Raw genomic sequence first — 26,325 nt, forward strand, 5'->3', positions numbered from 1 at the left:
CATTTCAAATGAAAACATAATTTATTTGAGTTGAGATTTATGAAGCCAAAAGTAGACAGATACACGGCCCTCTTGTAGTTGGACAACATCAGACACGTCCAAAACAGCAAACTCACCACCTCTTCTTTGCTCAGAATAGATTCAACGATTTTTCCAAGGTCCAGGGTGACGTCTTTAAATGTAATGTTATGTCTGAGTAACAGTCCAAAATCCAATGGAAATAAAGGAATGGAGCAAATGTTCACAATTCAAAGGCTTTAACTCTACTCAATCAATCAACATCATTTCTTTTATCTTTTGCCGATATATCCTAAAACTGAGTTTTATTTCCTTTAATCATTGATTTATTTATCTAAAAAAAGAACATTGTGGTTCCCAAATTTGGAATTTGGGATATATATATATATATACCAACATAAAGACACATTTTATTATTGGATTTTAGTGCATCAGAAGCACATTTATTTGAGAGCTTCCATGTCATGTGACCAACTGAATCCAAACATTGAAAATGTATTGATGACTTATAGACAGGACACACTTCTTATATTTATATGAATATTGAAAAAGAAACACATAGCTTCCATGTCATGTGACCCACTGACTCAAAACCAATAGTGAATTGGATAAATACTAAAATCAAATAAAAGAGTTTCCATAGGGTATCAATGCGAGTAAGTGGGTCACATGACATAGAAGCTATTTTTTTCCTTTTTATTAAATATAATGAATCATTCAAAATATAAGAACCCTGAAAATATATGTAAAAGCTGCAATGTGGCGTCTGACCAGGGGGGCGCTGTTTCACTGATTCAGGAAAATGTGTCTCTCCCAATTAAGTGCAAATTTGATATAGTTGTATTTTCCATTAAGTATTTCCACTTAATACAAGAGTACTTTTATACCACACTAGTTTACAGAGGGATATGTTTAATGCTATCTTCATTTTGTATTTATTCAGTTTTTTTATATAAAGTATATTTGTCTTCTTTTATTTAAATTTTTTAAGCTTGTTGGTAAACTGTGGCTGTCTTAATCTTGCCATATAAATAAACTTTGACTTGACAGGAAATGATGAATACTATATATAGGCCCTACATCTGTTACTGTTTACACAATGTTTACTGTATGCCTTTAAAATGAATCTACCAAGCAGAAATACAACTTTTGATATCACTAAATGACGGCACAGATTAAATGACAATATAATGGCTGCTGTAATAGTTACATTCATCATGTTGCTCGGAGGGTTTTCTGTGTGACTGTAGAGACAGGATGGAAGAAGTTGGATTCGTTTTCATTTGAAAGAATGATTGCAGGGGAATGACTTTGCCATATATTACACACCCAGTGAATTGGCAGCGACTTGAGTGGAGGTCTGTCGCTGGGATCAGATGCTTCTCTCACATGGACAAGCTTCAACGCACCTGGTCAAGAACAACTGACGTTAATGGAACTTCTCATCTGTTCCTCGCTCCTCGACCCAAATTATGCTCCGGCACGAAAACACTGCATGTCAGTCAGTCAGCGTGCAGAGACGATTTCCTCCCTCATTCTGTGTTTTCCATTTTTCACCCATGTTGCCCTGCGCTGAAGAGACACTGACTTCATACTGGTAACTTTTCCAAACTGGGTCAGTGCACAGCTACTTGTTGCTGCCACTCCTTGTCCAACAGTAACATTTAACACGGTGAGACCGAAGGAGGGCACACCCTCCTGCTCTATTACCGCAGTGAGTCGATTTTCTAATATGAAATAAAAACAAATGACACCATCGTTGGCCACACCAAACCACACAAAATAAAAACCAAACCCCTGGAACAATGCTCATACAAAAAAACATAACAAAAAAGGGGGCAGCTGGATGCAATTTCTTTCTAGATGCTACACAATTACCCATTGTACTTGTCTTACCAGGCTGAGGGTCTATTTACACAATGTGCTGCACTTGTATAGGAATTAAAACACCCAGCAAGACTCTGGCAAACTTGTTAGTCTGTGACGCAGGATGATTACTGGCATATACTCTTTTAGAAACTGTCATGGCTACAGACGATCCTATAATCTATACCTGCTGGGGCTAATCTGCTCTTCAGATTATCTGGACGCAACTAAACAACTGGCCAACAACATGGTGGAGGCAACCACTATACCAGTGACTCTCTGCGGAGCACGGACAGTATCAGACAGTCCTACCATACTACAATTGTATTTCACCACTGTTCACACAAAGACAGTGTGAAAAAGTATTACAATACAAAATTTTACCGTAGTTAAAGTACTATTTTTACTATTAAATACAACAAATATATATAATGAATAGGTAATAATCCTGCAGAGATCTAAAAATGTCCCATAATATTGTATTGAAGTAAATGTACAGCGGAGCCTAAGTCTGCATTTTATATAAAAACATTTTAATTATTTACATTTTTTATTTGAATGTTTACACAGCTGCACAGTATGGTAACATGGTTAAATTGGTGAAACAGTATAAAAAGAATATCTGAATATATTGAAACATTTGAGACACACGATTCACAGCCTACAATGCAACAATACATTATATTCACTGTTATGTACTTGACAGAAGATGGTGTGAGATGATTGGCTGTTTGTGGCAGTTAGAGGGTGTTGGACTATGTGCAGACACACAAAAAGCATGTAAATGAATATAAAAATGACATGGAAGATGCAGATTGCGAAAGGCATGACACTGTCACAAGAGTCTGCGTCGCCAGTGTTTATCGCTCGGGTCTGAAGGGACAGCAAGGGGACGAGAAGCATGTCATGTAAACAAGAAGCTAGGACAGGATCTACGTGTCGATCCGACCTCCGAACCGAACTGACGGTTACACTGGATTAGAAAAAAACGAAAAAACCTTCAGATCCTAATCCGCTGCAGCTGTGAGGATCCACTCGAGGGACGAGAGGGGTCAAGCACAACAAGCCCAGGGAGGAACGTATGAAAATACCAAAGAAAAACACTGGAATTATTCTGTCACAAGGTTTCACATTGAGGAGCAGGATAATGGCCAAACTGGTAGGCAGATCATTCTTTACCAAGAATTGCTGGTAACCTTGACGTTTTTTCAACATGAGCCGCAGCTTGAGGTTGTCTCTCTAAAGCACACATGTTATTTATAAGCTTGCTTTTCCTATTCTTTCACTTGCATTACATATGAGATCTGAAAGCAGACCATTTGATCAAATCCCTGGGACACTTGCCCCGGAGCATTTTTTCCAGTGAAATGTGTTTTCAATTATTTCTGGATCCCAGCGCTATAGAGGGTTCATGCTCCGTCTTTCTCGCCTCACCACTGTTTTCATTTTATCATGTCTGCAACGCTACACATTTACAAACATAACACCAAAGCTTCTGACTGATGAGGCCCTCGAAGAGGCAGGAAAATCATCTGCCAGTCGAAAACTAGCTTGGAATGACTCTGCATTTAAAGTTAAGACTGCTTTTACATTGATGTATGGTGAGACACAAATGCTAACACTAAATGTGTCCACCTCATAGTTCAACGTTTTGGGAAATATACTTATCTGATTTCTAGCAAATAAACGTAAATGCGAATTTTTATATTTTTACGCGTTCTTCATACGTGAAAGACAAACTCTGGATATTGTCCAGGCCCAATTTTCCAGACATTTTCCGGACATAATGTTAGAAAGCGATTTAAGATTTTCCAAAAATACTCATATATATATATATATACTCATATTTCCCAAAATACTAAACTAACACAAATCTATTATACAGTCTTGATCGTTTGGTGTAGCTTTTAAATTGTCAAACTTAGTTATTATAAATCACTACCTTCAAAGTGTATTTTTACATGGAGATAGCACCATTGACTAAAAAGCAGCAACTTTCTCTGCATCTCTCTTATGAAGACCTAAAGAGCCCATTTGAGCCTTATAGAGATACAAACTTGTATTCAATAATATCGACTAGCAAACACTATATACATATTTACAATCTTCCCTTTTTTAGAACGGACAAATGATGATGAAACAAAAAGCCCCTACACAAAAGTACTACACAGTATTTCATTAGTGTCTGTGTATATTTCAAGTGATAGAATGCGTCCAGTCTGACCCAAAGGAAGATGTCCTGTGGATGAGCAGCAGAAAAAAAACACAGATCCTTGATGTCACAGCTCAAGTCAGGAGAGGAAGGCACCGAGGAAGAAGAGTCAGCAGCTCTGTCCACACAGGCAGGGACAGACGCACAGACAGGGGCCCTTCGTTAGGAGAATCATGGTACTTAATGGCAGTCCTTTTAAACAGCGAGGTCCAGGCTCTGAGAACCACAGCCAAGAAGAAGAAAGTAACAGAGAGCTTCACGTCACACAGAGGCATGTTGCTGTAAAGCAGAAGATAGAGTATATAAACACCAACTTAAAACACACACATAACAGCCTTTTAGAGTTTTGAGCAAAATATTTCGAACTACAAACATAAGTAATTGGTTTTAAAGCCTTGTAATGAAATAACATAGGCACCATATGCAATGAACCCACTAAAAGTACAGTTTAACGTACACTTATATGCTGAAAAGATTGATGCCACTTGATTGCTTGGTTGTAATAAAGCTGGAGCAGCTGGTTAATTTAGCTTAGCAACTGGAAAAATGGTGAAACAGAAAGTATGGCTCTGTACAGAAAGAATTCATTTTTCAAAATCAAAATCAAAAACCAAACCTTGAAGATGATAATTCGTCATATTAGTGGGGATTTGTACCGGACTATTTCTTGGCTTTACGAAAAACTTCCTGGAGAGACGTGTGTTTTCCCGCCAGCTGCTCATGGCCAACGACAAAACCCTTCAAGTGAACCTCTGCAAAACTTTGACTTGATATTTCTCCAATTGTTTTTTTGGGGGTTAAACAAATGAGATGTATCATTATGATAAGTGAGCATTAGAGGACGCTGCTGGGATAATTCTGTTGACCCTGGATTGAGGCTGCCTTGATTCACCACTTTCCAGTCATTATTCTAGACTAATCCAAACGTCAGCTAGCTTCAGCTACAGTCAGGAGAGTAGTATTGATGCAACAAAGTTCCTTTATTTCCTACAACTAAATCCTGGGACAAATTGCAACTCATTTTAAAACTGTACTCCTCATCTGAACAAGTGTTTCTTCTCCCATGATGAGTGCCATTTTTTCTTCTTGTCTACACTGCCAATAGTATTTTGAACGGATATTTTCCTCCATTTAAAAAAATTTATAAATCCACACAACCTTTGCTTTACAAAATGTCTCCAACCAGAGAAGATCATAAAAGTTACCACAAATACTCAAACAGCATTGCAAGGCAGTAGGTGGCCATAACGTCTACATCAACTATCCGTCTAATCAGAGAAGAACATTGTGAGCATTCCATCTGCTTCTCACTGTTGGTTAGTGTATGTATTTACACATGGTCACTTTTCACAATAGTTTTTATTTTCAGCCAAAAGAAAGTTCTCAGTCACTCTTTCTGTTCATTCCTCTTTGTTCAAAAAGACGTGCATTTCCTAAACATGCGTTTCATCTTCAAAGAGAAAATCGAAGGCTGTGAGATCGGTCGGTGTTCTCGTCTCACTGACTTGAATGCTGTGGTTTTAACTCCGCCCCTGGGGCTGCCGGCAGATCGAGTCGGCAGTTCGGGTGTGGACAAGAGGCCAAAGACGTAGATGCCCATATGTATCTAGACCATAATTTGTCCCATTCCTAAAACCGTTGTTCTACCTTTGCATAGGCCTTGACGGAAAAATATATATTATTCATTGGTATTTTAAAACTTTGAGGAGGATTGTACTGGAACTTTAAATCTACAAATGAAGCGGAAATACCTTCTTGTTGTTGACAGCAAAATTTCAAGTCTGTGAAGCGGAGCTCTCATTGCGGGTATCGATGACCCTGCAAACACAAACACATACACACGCACACACACACACACAAACACACACACACACAGACAGAAACACATTGGATATGAGTTACTTTACTTTCTGCACATACAAGTGCCCACAACTTAACTTAGGCTTTTCTGGCACGTAGAATCTGCATGGCACAGACAAGAGGCATCTTCAGCCAGATCCCTCTTAAATACCCTCACAGCCATTACACACAGACACTGTTCCTGCCAAACTGTTGGCAGACAGAGGAATGTCTGTGTGTCGTAATTGTTTCTGTCTCACTGTATCAGCTCCGGGCCTGGCTGCTGAAGATTTGGTAATGATAGATGTGTCTCCTCACTGATTTGGCATGGTTTGCATCCTTCATCTCCTCCAGCTTTCAACCAACCATTTTTTCACTTTGATTTTGTCTTTTGTCAGCATCCAGTATCGCTAACCCACTTCCCTATTTCTTCACATCCTGCCCGGCCTGTTTATCTCATCGCAGTGTAGAAAAGGGGGAAAAACAAGTCGGAGAGAAACTCACGCTTGATGCTGCCGTACAAAGTCTGCAAACTGCCGGTCCTTAGCGTAGAGCTCGATGATGCGTATCCTGTCTTGGATTTCCTGCAGAAACACATGATATCAGTCCAGGGGGAAAATTACATCAGCGCATCACGAGCAGATAAACAGTCAAATGAACGGTCTGTGGGCGCAAACAAAACACAATTATTTTCTGATTTCAAGGATGCAAAAGTAATTGTTGGAACGAAACAATTCTGCAGCCTTCGAGTTTGCGGTCCAGATTCATTTCAGGTCAAATGTGGAGGTGAGAAAAGAAAGATGTGCGCTGGCTGTGCTTGGTAACTGGCATCCAGATGGCATTGAGCGAGACGAATTTACCTGACTGAACTATCCATCCAGACTAAAAAATTTAATCTCCAACACACCTTCCAAAAATAGAGCTGTAGCGCCTCCAGAGTGTGTAAATCATGAAACACAAGTTAAAAAGCTGAATCTTTTATTCGCCCCTAACATTCGCTTTGATCTTTTATTACCTTCGCCAAGGAGGTTCTGTTTTCATCTGTGTTTGGTAGTTATTTAGCATCAAGCTAAAACTACTGAACGGATTTCCGTGAAAATGTGTGGAGGGGTGGAGCATGACCCGTGGGAGAACCCATTACAGTTTGGAGCGGATCAGAATAAATGGGTTGATCCAAGATGTTTTTTTCCAAGTAACAAGTACACAGACACGTTCTTGCGTGAGAGAGAGAACTGCATTGATGTCACTTGCGGGTAGACGCACAACAGCAGCTGATACTATGAGGTCGGACTGTCTGCGTGGATGGTAAATACTGAATGGACAATAGTGTAAAAAAGCACATGTTAAACAGGGCAGATCATAGCTATACAGTGAAGCAATTGAGCAAAACACCAAGTCAGAGTTCTATTATATTATTATGAGAGGTGCAAAACAATGTGTAGGTTCGTTATGTAGCTGTAACGGGGCACATTATAATATGGCGGGCTGCCACAGTCTAGATAATTAATGGGAAACACTGCTTGGACATAGTGAGATAGGGCATTAGCAGAAAAGCACGACTGCTTGGTAATATTTCATTGAATAATAACAGTATCAGATGTTCTATTTTTAAACATTAAAGGCCTCATCATTGTGACTCACACATCAATCACGGTACAGCGGTGCACAAACACACCTCCTTGGTTAATTCACTGTTCTCGTAGATGTGTCGTATCTCCTCGCTGCTGAAGTCCGTGGAGGCCTCGGCACTGGCGCTGCTGTGCACTGGATATTCCGGATAGCGCCGATAGTAGTGGCTATAGCCTGTGGTCGCCTCACTCTCATACATGGGATTGTACTTGGTCGCCCTCTCCAGAGACGGAAGGCTCTCTGCCCCCCTGAAACACAACACACAGAGAAGTGAGGAGAGGCCGGCGACACACTGTCTTGGGAGCCACAAAACAAAACTGAGCTGCATTGAATAAGACTTTGATTAACCGTCCCTGACCTTCTGTTGATGTCCCGGTCAGACACCAGACAATCACAAAGCCTCTTGTGTTGGGTGTTTAAGGCTTTTTGGAAATAGATCAGTGCGATATCTGATCAACTAATTGGCTCTGAAGGGCTGCTGTGGTCAATGCCAGACGCACACACAAACATACACACTCACATAAACACCGAGAAAAAGTGAAGAAGACAGGAGGAAAGGGAGGGAGAGGGAGACGTTGACCACACTGCTGTAAACTATGGACGATGAAGAGATGGTGCGGTGGATCATTTTGCCCGTTCAACTGAGGATACGGCCACAGGATGTCTCCGGTTATTCTGAACCCTCAAGATAATAACCAGACTCCTTTACTATAAAGCTGATTACGTGGAAGAGAGAAAGTCGTCAGACACACTGAAGTTTCTGTTCACTATCAGACAGTTGTGTTTATACACAGGAGTTAATGGCTATTGCATGGATGAAAAAAGAATCCTACTGGTTAATCCATCATATGGCATTTATTCTGATTAAGCTGCATGGTGAAGGTTTAGTGTAATGAATATAATAAGTCTAATCCCATATTGTTTTCTTTTATTTATTCCAACCTCCTTCTGTAGGGAGAACCACGGATTATAATCAGAAATGATTCCAACAACATACACAATAAAAGTGCTATTATTATTCTCTCTCAAATGTAACTTTGCTTATCTTATTCTCATTTCTATTGATATCTACTTATAATCAGTGGTTCTGCATTACTTGGTATACAATCTTATTAAGATTAAGATTAAGATTTGTTTATTTATACCAAACACATGCACAACACACTCATCAATCAATCAATCAATCAATCAAATTTTATTTGTATAGCCCATATTCACAAATTACAATTCATCTCATAGGGCTTTAACAGGGTGTGACATCCTCTGTCCTTAACCCTCAGCAAGAGTAAGGAAAAACTACAAAAAACCCTTTTAACAGGGTAAAAATATGTAGAAACCTCAGAGAGAGCCACATGTGAGGGATCCCTCTCCCAGGACGGACAGAAGTGCAATAGATGCCACGTGCAGGAGAACATCATAAATAATCAAAGTCTCTAGCAGCATGCAATGGTAGGTAAATGTATCCTCTGCATTAAACCCATCTGGTGCAGGACACACAGAGCAGTGAGCAGCCATGTACAGCGCCCGGGGAGCAGATGTTGGGGGAGTAAGGTGCCTTGCTCAGGGGCACTAGACGTGGTAGGGAGAAAACTCTTGGATTTTTGGAAAGATCAATCCAGGTTCTTCTTTTGTTGTCTCTCCGTGGAGTAAAACCAGAGATGAACCAGAGACCTTTTCTGCCCATAGTCCAAGTTTCTACCACTAGACCACCGCCACAATATACACATTCACTTATAAGACAGACTTGCTCTTCCTCACCTTATGGGATCCTCTGACTCATCCTTGTCGTACTGATCCCGTAACGTCCTGGCGAGGAAAAAGATCACTCCGGAGGCCACCAATAAGAAACCAGCTACGGAGGCGATCGCTATGCCAACCACTAGTGGCTCGGACACATACTCCTCACAGTGTTCTCCTCGGTACCACCAGTTCTCCCCGACACGACACCTGAGATGACAATTAGTCACAATGTCATAAAACAACTTCTGCAACTTGCTTAAACAAACAAAAACAAACAGGCGTAGATTCCCTGTAAACAACTTTGTGAATCATTCAGGGATCAGCTGAACAAAGTTTTACTGAATGACGAAAGAATGTGTTTAATAACAGGTATACAGGTATAATATTCTGTATGTGCTATTGAATAATTAATGCCATGTTTTGAAATTAAAACCACGTATCAACTGTTTGTTTTCCGTCTCCATGGAGCAAAGCACCCTTTTAGATTAACAGCGAGAGGTAAACAACAATCCGACAGCATCTGGAGCTGCCTGAGTGTTTTATGATGTGGTAGAGGGTGTTAAACTAAGGTTAGCACTTTTCATGGCACACACAATCTCTCCTGTGTCTGTTCACAGTCACGCACGTCAACACTTTGCATATCTACAAAAGCCTCAATAGAGCCAGAGGACATGTTTCTATCACTGATTGCAAAAGAAGGTTTGCAATCTTACACTCGTAAACCTATGCAATGTCTTTTTGGACATGGAAACAAATGTATAGATTCTATAAATGGATCTGAATTGCAAATGCTAAAGCTGCACACTTGCTTTTGCATCCTCGAAAAAGAAAAATAGTTTTTGGTGTAATGTTGTTTTCAGGTTGAGCCACAGTCTGCTCAATACAATCAGATCGTTGAGATTTTGCCTTAACAACCAGTATTAGTTATTTTTATTCAAGCACATTTAATGCTGTAGTGTCAATAAATGAACATCGTTGAACATTTTCTTAAATACTTTGGCCAATATATAAATATTTGAAGATGGTTGATTGGTTTTTTGCAGCCAACAAAGGTGTAAACAAATCCTGATTCCATTTAAATGTTTACAGCCTCATTATATTTCATCAGCCTTGAGACCTGAACTTATTTTGCGTCACAAATACATAGAACTTAATTTGAAAAAGGCTTTTTGAACAAAGGGTTTGAAGCGCACCGGGCATCGCTCCTCTACACATGATCCACATCCAGCCAAACAAAGCACCTTTAAAACTCAAAGCTCTCAGACTCTGGCCTCCTGCATGATCTGCGGTAACGCTCGGAAATCTGTTTTGGATTACGCGATGGAGCCCTGGCGTCGCAAACCTGCAAACTCAGACGCTCTTTCCCGCACACACAGAAACGATCACTTCCCCTAATCCCCACCCACCTGCAGATGGCTCCCTGGCCGGGGATGATGTCACACTTTCCGTCATTGAGGCAGAAGTCAGTCTGCAGATCGCAGATGCTCTGACAGGGCAGGTCGGCCACGCTGAAGTAGCCGGCGTTACAGACACACTCCGCCTCCCCCGACCACTTGTTCACCTTACACTCTGCATACTCGTTACAGGCCTGGAACTTACAGGGGTCAGCCTGGTCACCTGGATGATAAAGAAACAGGAAGAGTGGTGATTGATTTGGGGTTTGCTCTATAAAACGTGTTCAAAATTTTGATTTATCAGTATGCTACAGATTTTTAAAGAGGTAACTGAGTTGAAGAAATACACGGATTTACTTTCTTGTTGAGAGTTACATGAGAAGATCTACACCACTTATGTCTGTCTGGTAAACACAGAGTTAGAGCTGCTTAATGCAAAGAGATCCAGCCAGGTGCGTTGGCTGTGACTCAGACAGATAATCAGCGCTCATCCAAAACAAAAGCATGAATCAACGGTATCATCAATGGCCGATTACAAGCCGACTGACACACAGGAGCCTGGAGGAAGATACTACATGAGGAAGTGAAGGAAAGTTGCCAGAAAAGGTTATGCTGGGTCAGATAATATAACAGCTATATTATAAAAAGGAGGAGTATAAAACACACACTAAAAGAAAAAGACTGTGTATTTATCATCAACTGTTCTGTTGTTTATACAATGTGCTGCAGTCCAAGCTCTACAGTGTCTGGACAGGGGATTCACATGTTTTGTAGCTCTGGTTGCAGCTTTTAATTGAAAATGCAGAGTGTTAACAATATCATCTAAATCTCAAAAAGTGGTGAATATGAGAATTTCTTATTAATCGATTATTCTTTTAAGAAACTGATGTCATAAACCACAACCAGATGATGCGCTGACAACAGCAGATCGTTCTTCACCCACCTGACTCGACATCCAGAGAGTACTTATCAATGGCCAGGTTCATGGTCTGGTAGGCTGTGTTACAGAAGTCTTCCAGGATCAGGTAGACGGAGGAGGTGACGGCCTGGGCCACAGGTTTCCCAAATTTCATCCGGCTGTTCACCACAATGCTTCCGTTCCTGAAGTTCAGGATCTCCAGGTTCTCAAAGTTAGTCAGGTTGGACTGCAGGTAGGGCACGAGCTGGGGGAAAAGATTTTAGAAAGATCAAATTGATTCTACGTGATCGATGATAGCCATGAGTGACTGGGAGAAGTTTACCAGCTCTAGAAAGCGTTGCTCCAAAGCTTTGTACTCTGGCGAGTTCTTGTTGAAGAGATCGTCGGAGAAGATCATGTTGGTCACCCTCAGGCTGAAGAACACCATCAGTGCTCGTCCAGGGTTCGCAGGCATGGCGATGCTGACCTGGTCGGTGCCGTATGCCACGTCGAAAGGGAATCCAGTGCTGCCCTCCTCCGTGTGGTTAATCAAACCATAACCATAATGAACCACGTCGACACCTGGCTCTCCAATGGTGGCATCATCCAAGCCTTCGATAGAGGTCTGGATCTGGAGGAACACACAAGTGGATATAGATAAAAAAACATTTTTGCTACAAAATCAGCATCCTGTTTACGATGCATGTTTTGACTTTTGTATCTATTGGTTTAAAATGATAATTAAGTGTATGGGTGGTTTTTGTTTTAGCTGATGCTCCTGAAATGTGCTGGGATGTGCATACACTATCCTGAGACATTGATGATTAACCTAAGTGTACACCTACAAGAGTGTTCTCTGGGTCGCATGACTTTTGACTTACTTGCTAAAAATAGTTTGCTCTCTGAGTTCCAACAGTAAGTGGACCAGGATGGAGGTGACACTGTCAGACGTTAATTAACTTAATCTGGGATTTGTCCATTAGTCTATGAGTCCACGTGTGCTAAGATTCAAATCCTGGGGTTACATACCGAGGGCTGAAGTTACGGGACTGTCGGTTGTGACAGTCTGGTCATTTACAATCACCACAAACTTACCATTGAAAGAAATATATGAAGTACTGTACCTCCCACTATGTACAATGCAGGTTAAACTGAGTTGCCAATTACTGAATGGTTACGTAAATAGCAGGCTAGGCTAATTTGGTTAAAATTCTTCAATCCCAAATATTGTAAGAAAAAGGTTTGTTTCCTATGAGCTGCTATAGTCAGGAGCACAACATGAAAAATGCTGTTCCCATACTTTTTATGTCTTTTATTTTTTCCTCATGGTCTTCGTTATGTAGATAATGAGGCCAGGACCTGGGCCAGGACGGGGAAGGCTCGGTTAATTTTCTGGGTTTGGACAGAAACTTGTGTCCCAAGCTGCACTCTTATGTGCACATGTGGTCTTGTTTATACAAGACATAAGAAGGTAGTATAATTATGCATTCAAGACCAAATCTTGTTCCAGTTTTCCTCTCATTTTTACCTCCACTAGTGAAGGGATGAAGATGTCAGGTAGCCCCTCAGAGGCAGGGTTAACGTCAGAGACGCGGGTGAAAGGCGACTCCCTCTCCGGAGACAGGGCGGTTGGTTGGGCAGGATTCAAAGAATTTGTCCCAGGTGGTTCTTCTTCATCCATGTTCACCAGCAAAACCTCGTCCTTTGTGAGATCTTCTGTTGAAATTGAGGGAGCTCCCGTGGCCTCGTTCTCTACAACCGGAGCTTCAGGTGTTTCCAAGTCCACCTTCACCTCTTGCCCTTCGCTCTCTGCTGCTGCCTCCTCCAAACCGTGATCTTTGATTACAGATTCCTCAACAGTTAGAGATTCGGTTATCACCTCCACCGACTCACCGTCCACAGAAAACAGGCCAGTTTCGGCTGATTCTGGTTCTGCTGCTTCACCTGCTCCATCTACAGCCTCAGGAGGTGGGACGAGAGCAGGCATACTTTCTTCTTCTGTGATTTCGGTCACAATTGTGGAACTCTCTGGAATCGTCTCCTCTGGAATCTCCACGTCCTCTAAGGCTGGGTTCGGCTGCAGCGAGACCTCCAGGTCAGAGCCCGAGGCCTCGATCTCCATCGGCGGTTTAGGCAGCGTGACGTCCTCTGGCAGCTCAGTGGAGGGAAGTTCAGCCGGTAGCTCCTCTGGTGGGGGGTTCTCTACAGCAGGAGCCTGCACAGTGTCCTCCAGCAACAGACCCTCCTCCTCCATGCCTGGAAAAACAAAGATAATGAGTTCAGTTTGTCTGCTGGTCTCCCTTTTCAGAAACTGGCTGCCTTTCACCAGACCTCACAAGATCTATGTGGCAAAACAGAGAAAATATTTTCGTTAAGAGATTAACAAAATGAGAACTGAAAGATATAGAAAAATGTCAGTGCAAACGCAAAGTAAGTTTTGTAATGTTTGGACTGCACCCTCAAAAATAAGAGCCACACTTTTTTTCTTTTTTTTTTATATAACATACATAAATAACTGTAAATAAAAGAAAACACAAATAAATTATATAAACTAAAAATGAATATCATAAAATAAAACAAAGGATACTGATATGTGAGGCTCTAATTGAATCCCTGAGTGTGAGACCGTTATAAAAAGGAGCAACTAGGGTAAGGGGGACAGGGGGATTTACACTCACTGTCAGTTTCAGGTGCAATGGTGACCAGGACAGGAGCTGCAGACACAACAGTGCTCTCCTCCAGAAAGATAACATCGTTTACAGCCGTTGATGCTGGGACTATTTCTGAGGGCTCGGGCAGGTCGACATCTTCCACATCCTCTTCCAGGATCGTGATCTCCTGCGGCTCATCCACAACGACCGCCTGCATCACAAACAGCTGCTGTCATGTGAACTGTTTTGAGGTATTTCATCAGAGTGAGCTGTGCATTCAGGAACTGATGACTGGCACACTGTTTCACTTGTTTAGGTCAGGACCAATCAGAGCTCCTGTAGCTCACTGCTGACATACTGTATATTTATACTGGGATAATCCATACAGGGTCTGTCTGAATTAAAGAGATAGCCGAGCCACTACGTAACTGTTTTAATGACTAGATAATTTCGTCCTTTGAAGTTGTTTGTATCCCTGTGTGTGTGTTTGATTGTAAACTAGATACATAAAAACAGTTTAACAGATGACCATGAAACTTGGTGGAAGGACGTGATATGGGTCAGGGAAGAACTCAAAAAATGTTTTGTAGATCCGGAGGGCGGCGGATGCAAGAAATTATTATTAACATCGGGATAGGGAGATTTTCAACATTTTCACTGTCCCAGTGAATAATTTATGGACCTTGATGAATATTATTTCACATCTAGAGAGCTGATGTTGATGAGATTGAATTTAACGAGACTATAATATATGTATAAATATATTTACGTGTTTTATTCTGCAGGATCCATACTTACAATATTAGCTCAATGAGAAAAAATAAAGCAGGAGCTGAATCTAAAATGTTCCGAATGCAAACTGGGTTAGTGAAGTGCGCCTGTGGCACAGTAGCTCTCCGCTCTGGACTTTGAATCAATTACTGATGAAGTTTGCCAATTCCCCCAATTTATCTAATGAGTCAAATTAATCAGCCGGTAAACGGAGCTATAAAGTGAACAAGCAGACACATTTAGTGCAACATAAACTCTGATGATCATTAAAGTACACTTACACTGAGTGTTACTCGTCTGAATGGACTCATGTGTGCAGCGTCTGCTCCTGACACTCTGTGCTGTGGTGCACTGAAGCCCTCACCCCGGAATAGCAGTGGACTATTTTAGAAAGAGCCAAACTAATCCTGAAAGCTTCACTTCATCCTGGCTGGTGAGCTCATCCCCTACCTGCACTCAGTGGTGTGGCTCTGGCTAACATCACAAAGCCAGTTACAGGTAAAGCCAACATCAGTCATACTACGACTGTCATGAAACAAGAGGGATTCGTCAACTTTGTGTGTGTGTGTGATGCTGAAAGAAGTGGGGAAAGCCTGGAGAGAGAGAGAGAGAGAGAGAGAGAGAGAGAGAGAGAGAGAGAGAGAGAGAGAGAGAGAGATGGTTGTCACAATAGCTGCGGAGGTAACTTGTAACTCACCATGACTCTGTCTGCAGCGCTGACAGACTCTGGGATTTTAGACACTGTGAAACCAGAGGTGAAACGAATATTAATACAAACTGACACAGAGGAGGCCAACGTGCCAAACGGCCTGAATAATCCTGCCTGCCAGGATCTAGAAAATCATTTAACAGTCGCCGCCTCGGCACTGACAGCCTTCCGATCCTTCGTTACCTTCGGGGGTAAACATCCACAAATCAGTGCTAGAAATCTGGAGTGAATATCGTCCACTGTGAGCCAGGGCTATTACTGCGAGCAGAGACAACGCCAAGCTGTGCCTTTAAGTTCCCCAAGCCACACATGCCGGCCATATGAGACTGTTTAGCCATTATTCCTCATGTCACAGCCCATAACTAATGGAAGCATTAGATGGCATCCATCTGCATGGGAGGTCGCTAACACTGTAAACTAATGACACACTTTCTCTGGAAAACATGAGCAGGGGGGGGGGGGGGTCTCACAGGAGGAGGTGGATGGTATAGACATTATCACACATCACCTTCACTTTCCTCACATTACTGGAAAACAGCCCTGAACAGAAGTAAATGGTGGTTACCCGACTTACTTACTTTCTAAATCCAACAAATGTAATGGTTTGGATCTCCCTAGAGTGTGTGTGAGTGCGTGTGTGTGTGTGCGTGCCCGTGCAGTGACTTTAAAGGGAAACGCTGCCAACTCATCCAATTCTGTTAACAGGTATTAGGGAGCGCTGCTGTATGTGGGTAAACAAGAGGAGCTGTTTTGTTACCTCCACCAACAAGGTAATGTTTCTGATTGGGTTAGTTAGTTAGTGGGATTACGCAAAAGACACAGGACAAAACATGAGGTACAGCAGAGGGAACGGACCTACGTACTGAGCACTGAACACTAGAATCTAAAAACCGGGCAGAGGTAGCAAATAAATGCAAAGAAAACAAACAAGAGAATCTCAAACTAAATAAGGATATAAAAAATGCAAATTAAAAGGTGCAGATGAGTACTGATAAATATGAGTATTGATATTCAAGTATTATGAATTATTTCTGACTGATGATTCACCAGTCAGAAAGGATACATTACATTTTGGTGTGAATGCAGGGGTGTTTTTTTTCACCTTCTTCAACATTCAACAACAGGATGGCCAACTAGGGAACTGTTGCCAGTGAGAGTGTGAAATTGAGTCCAGTTTGATTGAACCTTAGGGAACTAGGAGGTATGTGCTCTACTCAATTGTAAGTGGCATTACGAAGGCGACTGATGTTCCTTTGGGTTCTTGAAGTTGTTTTGTTGTTCATCTGAATCGCTGCTACAGAACTGTGGAGAATGACCTGGATGAGTGAGCATCTTCACAGACCTTCTCTATTATCTCCCTGACAGAAGAAATCCTACGCTCACAGCACTTGTTGCTCATCGAATGTGACTCAGCCAAATCTCCAACTCAAGGAAGGTTTATGACGAGGAAGAAAAACATGGAACGTGAAATATAAAAGAGGGGTGGTGCCGAATCGATTTGATTCTTTGTCTTATGCCCTCTGACAATATCAAATCAGGGGAGTTTAAGAGTTAACTGTGATGATTAGCTGGTGTAAGCCAAATTAAAGGATTGAATCATAGCCTAAAAATCCTGAGGGCTGTGATTTCAAACGTCCTTTTTTGCCGAGTTCGACTCTGCAGACCGTTTAATAACGAGGATTTAACTGTGGCACAGAGTAAATACACAGATCTCATAACTGAAGACTCTGTTATTTCTTCACGTTTAGCTGAAGCTCGTTATAAATGCGTGTCGGGGCTCTCTGACAGAGAAGGCAGACAAATGGGAAACAGACGAGACTATTATAACCCTGGAACGTTTTCTCAAGTGCTGTAAGCATACGTTGTAATATTGCTGCGTCTACGGTGTCTCTATTTGATATGACACTTGGACGTTCGCCCTGCCCTGCGTGCACGTCCCCTGCCAATGTCTACCCAGTGACTTTGCTGCAATGCCAAGGAAATAATTGGCTAAAGAGAAAAATATAAAAGAGGCGCGTGTGAGTCTGGTTACAGAGCAGTCATCGTCTTACCAGCCTCCAGCTCGGTGTTTTGCAGAGCCTCAGTGACAAAGTTCTTGACCTCGCTGATGGTGTGCACCACTGTCGGCCGCTCCTTGACCTCCTGGTACGAGTTCTCTACCCGGTTCGACTGCAGGGTCAGGTAGTCCAGCTGTTCGTTGCTCACCCCCACTGCATCCACGGCCACGGTGACGGCATAGTCCACCACCACGCCATCCAACCTGAGGACACGAAAGACGACTCAAAACTAATTCAACATATAATGACCTTTGTTTAAATTGTACATGATGATATTGTTACCAATTCACATACTTCATTGGGCTAAATAATACCTTCTTGCAAACTATAACTGTAGATCTCAAGAATTGAGCTGTCTGTCATTGATATAAGAGGCTAGATGAGATACAGTCATCAGGGAAAACACTGTAGAATTTCCCCGTCGTAAAAACTCATGGTTTCTGGACTTGCTTTTGAAAAGACGGCATTAAAAAAAGTGGACCCGACACTGTGGATGGAACCTGGATATCACTTGATCTGTAGTTTCTCCTCCTCTTGTCTGTTTTGCCTTGTGTTCTTCTATCATCATTATTATGTCCAAAGAGGACGTTACATGTATGTTTTCATTGAAGTTTCTTTGTCCGTTAGCGGGATTACCCAAAAACTACTGAACCGATTTTCTAGAAACTTGGTGGAGTGGGGTCTGGGCTGAGGAGAAGCTTTGGAGGGGATTACACTTTCACTTTCTTTAACAGCGCAAGATATAGTGTTCTCAAAATCTCTAAATTTCTCAGCAGATAATACAGAGATCTTGATGAAATACAATATGTCTATAATGAGGCCAATCAACCTTGGCGGAGGTATGCGCTCTTAAAGCATTTACATTTAAGTTGACTGCAATATATGTTCACATATTCTCACACCAGTCCTCTAGTGAACCTAAATTGTCGTTGCTGTGGAAATTGCAATTGTCACCTTTGCTGACCCTGTTGCGACGCAGCAGATCTTACAGTCAGAAAGTGGTAAACAAACGTCTCCCTGATGAGGGAGCCGCTCTCCAAGGGGATTGGAAATCACTCCCGCATTAGTGTGATTTAATATCAGACTTGTGAAAACAGTTGTAGAGCTCTCACAGATGACTGATGACTGCAGTGATCTACTCTCGCCTGGAACGCAGGGGTCTCAACCATACATGTCAGAAACGGTCCGAGTCAGCAGAATGATCAATATCATCATAATAAACATGGAAATCTCACAACCGAGATTCCAGACTGTGGAAAAAAAAAACATATATCAGCCTTTATTTGACTACTCTCCTCTCTGACCTAGTTTGGGCGGATTCTGGCAAACAGCTGAGCATGTGCCAAACCACAGTTGGGCCGTTCAGACGGAGATGGTTATTTTCCCCCTTTTAGCTTCACACACTCAAACAGAGCTGAGATCTGCAGCGTGCAGCAGCAGTCACTGAACCACTGGGGGGAAATGTGAGCATATTTCTCAATGTACATAATGTTATCACCAAATTCCAAAGTATAGGAATTTTATAAACTTTTCTTGTAGTGTACAGCAATTGATTACAACTAAATCCTTTTATTATAATACTTTGTAGTACAATCTTAAAGTGATTTTCCGTCACTTGAATATTTTCCATTTACTGCAAACTCATGGTTATATCTCGTAATATTTCCTTGTATTCCCACTCGCTGAGCACTTTATTAGGAGCACCATTATCAGAGCTTCTCTTAACTCTCAAAACATCCTCAGTGTTTTGTGGCACAGATTTTGTTGCACAGATTCCAATACATTGTGGGAAACACAATTCTGGTTCACGTTGTCAGCTGCAGATTCCTGCTGCCACATCTACGACATCCATAGGGTTTCTGTTGGAGTGAGATCTAGGGATTTGAGGCAGTTTAAATCCACTTCCTTCATCGTCATGTTCATGAAAGCAGCTTGAGATGACGTTTGCTTGGTGACAAGATGCATTACCAAACTGGAAGTAGATGAGTGGCCATATAGAGGGGCACATGGTCAGGAGCAATATTTAGATAGTCATTAAAATTATTGATTGATATGAAGGGGCCCACAAGAAAACATGCTCCACATCTTTAAACCATTACCGCCAGGTTGAGTCCATGGATTCATGCTTTTAAAACCAAATTCTGACCCTGTCATCTGCAGCCTCAGCAGAACTCATGATTCATTACACCACGCTACACTTTGATTTATTCAACAACCCCAACCCCCCCACCACCAAACGTTAGATGACAAGCCTGACATTTATATGTGTTAAGCTCATAGACTGTGTAGGTTAAACTTTGTATTTGGAGTTAAAGGTGGCGAAATAGAGCAAACAACAACTGGTAGGTACATTTAATTTTTGAAGACCCCCCCACCACCAAACGTTAGATGACAAGCCTGACATTTATATGTGTTAAGCTCATAGACTGTGTAGGTTAAACTTTGTATTTGGAGTTAAAGGTGGCGAAATAGAGCAAACAACAACTGGTAGGTACATTTAATTTTTGAAGACTCAGATTGCCAGTCTTTATGCTACGCTAACCTAACTGGCTACTGATTCTGATACCTTTGAGTTTAATATTTGGATACTTCCTCCACTGGTCGTACAGAAGCACAAGAAACTGTCCCTGCCTTTTTTGAATTTCTCCTCTTAACCTCCTTTTCCTTGGCACATACTCCATCTTTCCCTCTAGACCTCCTCCTCCGCCTCTCCACCCTTCCACCAGAGACTAATTGGTGAGGTCCTTAAGCCCCAATAATCGTCTCTATAGATGAACAGATGCTCGCCTGGTTGGAGCCATCTGATCCCACTTAACAGGTGAGTGACCGTACTAAGATCGTTACCACAGGCAACTAGTGACACACCTCAACACGTGCCCACACCCACAGGTAAACACAGAGTGGGATGAAGGTGACGCCACACACACTCACACTGCTGCAGCTAAGGAAATGTTGCTGGGGATCTCAGGGCTTAGATACCGGACAGGACAGGAGGAACAATTCAAGGTAAAACTGTCTGAACTGATGACTCACCCTTGGCTGTCCACCTGAGGCCTGCATGAAACACAGAGAAGCTGTTAAACCTCTGCAGAGAGCGGAGAAGGTGTTGAAGCTACAACTTCAGGGAGGTTTGGTCGTAACGTGAGGTCAGAGAGAGACTGACCTGAAGTCCAGCACTGACACACTCTTGAACCCAGGAAGACCCTCCAGAGCCTCTGCGATCTGCAAAACACAAAGACGATCAGGCATCAGATGTGAGCCATAGCTAGTTGTTTCACAATGCATCAATCAAGGAGGTTTGGTTTTTCACCGTCGTCGGTTTGTTTGTGAGAAAGATTATGCAAAAAAATGACTGAACGGATTATCAAGGTTGAAATCCGATTTCTTGGTACATAACAGATCATTTTGAGTTTCTTATGCTGTGGCCCTGATCTTTATCCTCAAGAGGCACACTACAGCACCATAGTCCCCTCGAAAATATATTTTTTCCCCATGGTCTCTTACATCTAGACTCACTGACCAAGTTCATTTAATCCACCAGAGAAGGAGGATTGCAAAAGAAATCTCTCAGGTCGGTTCTCTCCCCTACCTCATGAACTACCTCCGGTCCCTGTCCCTCCACTTACACATAGACCTTAATCCTTTAAGGCATGTGAGCTTGTGTGTAAAGTGAAGGTACTTTATGTAAATCCTATGTGTACAGCAAATCTCGGCAGGAAACTAAATTCAAGGAATTCTTAGTTCCTTTACAGACATAAAATCAAGTATGTGTTTAAGATGTGATTGTTAACAAGCTGTGTGTGTGTCTGTGTGTGGAGCTGACTGCTGGGGAAAGCACATAAGAAACTCGCTGAATTTTGAAAGCACCAGTAAAACCCCTGAAGTCCCCTAAGGTGAGTATCTGTGCAAACATATGTGAATTTTATCTTTTCCCAAAATGCATCATTAAGCTGTATTTTTTATCACATGGTTATTTCACCAAAAAAAAAAAGTGTAACATAAAATCTGTGCTCTCTGAGCCCCGGCCTCAGAGAGGTTGGGTTTTTAATCACCACTGCAGTTAAAGTGCATGTTATTAAAGCTAACTACACATCCATCACAGAACATAAACCCGGACATACAGCAGGTCCAGACCAGAGCCAAGATACAACAGCAGTGACGGGAGTCATAAAGAGCGACAGGGACTGAGCCAGAGACGAACCTTCTCTGCCAGCTGTCGACTGAGCGTCTGGAACTGGAGGCTGGCTGGATCCTTGAGGTCGCTGCTGTACGCCTGTCTGGTCAGGAGGATGCTGAGCTCCACCACCTGCTCCAGCATGGCGGGCGTGGGAGGCTGCACGGCGATGTCATTGTCCAGTTGCAGCACGAGAAGAAGACACAGTTTAAATGCAATACAGGCGCATAGATTTAGAGTGAAAGGTGTACGGATGTCTTTGTGTGCACTCACAGTACTCTCCTTCACATCTGGGGCGTTGGTGACTGCATCCACCACCACCACCACCTCCTCCTCTCCCTTAGCTACTCATTGGTGGAGTTCATGTTCAGAAGAAAAATAGAAGATGTGAGTTTATTCCAGGTGGATGGAAGCTTAAACCTTTTGTAACTACGTCCTTGACTGATTCCTGATGGCTGCATAGATTAGATTGTCCTGACCCTGAGTTCTTTCTAAATTTCGGGCTAAAGTGGCCTAAAGCCAAGATCACCCGACCAACCCACGGAAAGATGCATTCACATTAACACACCACAGTGAAAGCTAGATATACGATCGTGTGGGACAGGTGCTAATATGGACCCGGTGCTTATCTGAACACCACACAAGCTTCAGCGAACAATGTCTCGTAGCAGTGTTGTCTCTGACCTGGCTGAGGAGCTTCTGATGTGTCTGGTGCCGGAGTGCTGTGAGAGACAAGAGACCCACATCACATGACTTAACAACTATAATAAAGAGAATACACAGCACACAGGCTTTAAAGGGGGATCCACACTCTGTAGGGATGGGGTGAGACGGACATCGTTTCCTTTTTTAAATATAAAAATCCCACCTAGAGACAAAGACAATAACTTTCTTATCTGACAAGTATTGTTGCAGGCAAATAGGTTTGTGTTCCTTTGTCATGGAACTGCAGTGTTGTCCTAAACTATTAAAACACGTTAATTAACTTGTTATATTGGACGACATTTTAAATTATTACATTTTCCATGTCCAGAGTAGTTTATTTTAATTAATAATAACGGAAATAATAGAAAATAAATTTGCAGTTTAAAAGTTATTTGTTAACAATTAAAACCTATACTGTATTCTATATGTGTATACAACAGCTGCAAGTTATGGATACATTTGTTGTTGAAAGAAAACTGTGAATAAAAGTTTTACAACAACTATGGTATAATGTGTTATAAGCGATTTAAAATGTTTATATTGTGTTAAAAGAGGCTACATGTGGGGTGGGTCGAAGTTAAGATTAAGATTTAAGATTAAGATGCATTTATTAGTCCCAAACAAATGCACAGACATGCAAAGGCACACTCATGCAGGTAGGGAAATTTAATCTCTGCTTTTTACCCATCTGGTGCAGGACACACAGAGCAGTGAGCGACCATGTACCGCGCTCGGGGAGCAGATGTTGGGGGAGTAAGGTGCCTTGCTCAGGGGCACTAGACAGGGTAGGGAGACTCTTGGATATTTGGACAGATCAATCCAGGTTCGTCTTTTTGTTGTCTCTCCGTGGAGTTGAACCAGAGACGAACCAGAGACCTTCTCTGCCCATAGTCCAAGTTTTTGCCACTAGACCACCGCCTCTCCACTAAAGGTAAAGTGTAGAGACTTGGCTTATTTGTGTTTTTGTATAGCAATAATTTGAAGGAATAAGCTATTGAAGGTTGTTGCTATATATAAAAAATGGGATTTGACAATCAAAATAATAATTAGAAAATAATCAAAACAAAAGAACAGTGAGAAGGCAAACAAAACATTAAAACATTATAACATCCAAGCTTGAGACACAGAAATAGAACAGGAAAATCAAACACATACTGATGAGCAGGAGAATTCTGACCTCAGCAGGAGAATTCTGACCTGTTCATGTGTGAACATGAACAGGTTGGAATGAAAAGTCTTGAATAACTCACCTGCACATATTTTGCCAGGACCTGGTGGATTCACTACAGACAACGAGAAAAACGACACATTTACAAAATTCCGATTTTATGAGATCGGCGATGTATCATTGAATCAGTGTGTGAGCACATGGGAAGTTTTGTTTTACCTTTTCACACCAGGCCGGGACATTCTCTGAAAAAGAGAAGAAGTATTGTTTAGTAACAGTATCAGCCGCTTGCAGAGATGTTTATTATCCCCTGTGTTGCTATTATAAAGACTTTTTTTAAATCATTATTCATCCACAAACCTTTTTGACCAGAGTCTCGTGCTCCTCGGACTGGCTGAAGTAGCTGCCAACATTTTGTGCCGTGACTGTGCCTTCCTGGCACTGGCTCATCCAGCTTTGGTACTCCTCCTGCTCGGGTAGTCGGTCCCAGAAGATCTTGAAAGCCTCCCATACGGTCTCCTGGCACACTGATCAGAGCAGGGAAACACAACATCCACTTAAAACTAAGTTACACAGCACATTTAGAGAAACATTGTCCCTATTACTTGTCTTTCTACATCTCGGTAACGACTGCAGTGCACTCTGAATTCTTGTTAAAGGCATTTCAAGGTTAGAAAACCCACTCTGCTGGCTCATTAGTGGAGGAATAGTAACTTTTAAATCGTTCAAACAATGAAAGACCATTTGCAAAAATATATATCCTCAGCTCAAGGTGCTGACATTCATATCTTACTCTCTCTGCCATGTTTGCACCATGACATAACCCCATTTTCATGAGTTAGCTGACTGGGCAGTGATCCAAAGTCTGTGCATGGACATATGGTCCAATCTCCTCTGAGAGACACACGACTCGAGTGGTCACCTCCAGATCCAAATCCTACTTCTTACATAATAAACGTCAACTTTTCACCATTTACACCCTCACAGACGCACATGTGTTGAACACTCCTCTGCACCTGGTGCACCGCAGCTCCCCGCGCATCTGTCTCAAACGTATTCTTACTTGACCACAGATGAATAAAAACTATAAAATATCTAGATTCTTGACTTCATGGAAAGTAGAGCTAACCCAATGCACAAACACATCCTGCACTTAATTATAATCATATATCATTTTAGTAAGTTCATATTGTTCGATTTTATTTGTTTCTTTTGACCAAAGATTGCTTGAAATTTAAATATTTTTTAAGGTTTTATTATTTCATCTTGTAAAGGACTTTGGAACTTTGTTTTGAAAGATGCTATATAAATAAAGATTATTATGACTGTATCCATATTTCTACACAAGTATTATCATTAAAATACACATAAAGTATTAAAGTACTTAGTATTAAAGAAAACTGACCCCCCCACACTGCTATTCATATCATTAAATTAAATTACATTAACGGATTAGTGTCATTTCAGCATTTTACTGTTGTGTTTGGTCAAGTTGGAAATAGTTTGAACAACTAAAGGCACAGTTTGTTAAATTATTCTATAAAAACTGACCATATAAAGTCGTTGTCTCTCCAGACAGGAGAGCAATTGCCCAAAGTCATCCCAACTGTGCTCAGGGCCAGACCCTCATACCAAATTGGAGGTGGTTGAGGTGCATTGTGGGTAACGTAGGCACCCGATATTGATACGATATCTCTGACTCTGCTGTATCGATTTTCTTTATTCTTTTCTTTTCTTTTTTTAAACTACCTACAGTCTATTAATGCTAAACTGGTTGAGTTCTGGATGAAACCTTAACTACCTGCAGGAATAGATGTCATTAGGTGATTTCATTTCTAGTTTGCTTCAACCGACTCAGTAAGGAGACACATCCGCCAGAAGTAGACCACAGTCTGTTTCAGTGTAAATCTCATCAGGCCTAATTGCTCCTGGTGATCTCGGAGATTAACACTCTTTCCTAATGGACATTTCACTCCATGAACAGATCTCACAAAATCAGTCTTTTCACCTCCTGCTGTTTGTGTCCTCACTCCTCATGCCACCAGACAATAATCCTGTGAGAGCATTTCTCTACACTGTGCAGTGAGCTCCTCTGCATCTCACCTCTCAGATGAAAGTAGCTCAGGTGGTTGGAAACAACCTGCTGCGCCGTCTCCTGCGCGCACAGTTTGACTCCGCTCGGGTAAAGGATGTTCCTCTTCTTTCGAGAGATGACCGCGTGGCCTTCGCGTGAAGCCTTCACATCGGATACTCGAACAATGTGTGGGAACGCCACCGGCTCCTGACTGTAAGGCAGACTGAGTTGTCCCATAGAGGAACCTTCCAGGGTTGCACCTTGAAAAGACAGACAGTTAGGACTTAAATTTGAATCTTAGAAATGGACCGGATGCTGGTAAGAGGAGAATACATAAATACCTGTCCTTATGTCCAAAAATATGACGAGAAAACTGATTGCAACGGGGTAGAAAACACATTTCCACGACACAAAACTCAT

At 41.9% G+C, this 26,325-nt stretch overlaps 1 protein-coding gene across 1 annotated transcript; it reads right to left on the reverse strand.

The window, feature by feature from the left end:
- Positions 1-2,434: 2,434 nt before the first annotated feature.
- Positions 2,435-26,325, reverse strand: impg2a (interphotoreceptor matrix proteoglycan 2a). Its single transcript, XM_062402332.1, has 22 exons — positions 26,247-26,325; positions 25,935-26,165; positions 24,192-24,358; positions 24,051-24,076; positions 23,914-23,946; positions 22,643-22,680; positions 22,233-22,302; positions 21,986-22,142; positions 20,948-21,006; positions 20,818-20,838; positions 17,779-17,987; positions 15,716-15,759; positions 14,275-14,458; positions 13,125-13,852; positions 11,940-12,227; positions 11,642-11,861; positions 10,711-10,921; positions 9,323-9,511; positions 7,611-7,812; positions 6,440-6,519; positions 5,848-5,914; positions 2,435-4,375 (listed from the first exon to the last, which is right to left on the reverse strand). Exons 1-21 carry the CDS (start codon positions 26,323-26,325, stop codon positions 5,872-5,874), a joined length of 3,279 nt encoding a protein of 1,092 aa, XP_062258316.1. The 3' UTR covers positions 2,435-4,375; positions 5,848-5,871.

This window comes from Platichthys flesus, chromosome 13 (genome assembly GCF_949316205.1).
Source record: "Platichthys flesus chromosome 13, fPlaFle2.1, whole genome shotgun sequence".
In the NCBI taxonomy this organism is placed as follows: domain Eukaryota; kingdom Metazoa; phylum Chordata; class Actinopteri; order Pleuronectiformes; family Pleuronectidae; genus Platichthys; species Platichthys flesus.

Bases quoted from the DNA above. Each gene is read 5' to 3' on its own strand.
- impg2a (XM_062402332.1), bottom strand. From the start codon at position 26,325: ATGAGTTTTGTGTCGTGGAAATGTGTTTTCTACCCCGTTGCAATCAGT. The intron at 26,166-26,246 runs GTATTTATGTAT...TGTCTTTTCAAG, and splicing joins ATTTTTGGACATAAGGACAG to GTGCAACCCTGGAAGGTTCC. The intron at 7,813-9,322 runs GTGAGGAAGAGC...GTTGTGTTTCAG, and splicing joins GAGTCAGAGGATCCCATAAG to GGGGGCAGAGAGCCTTCCGT.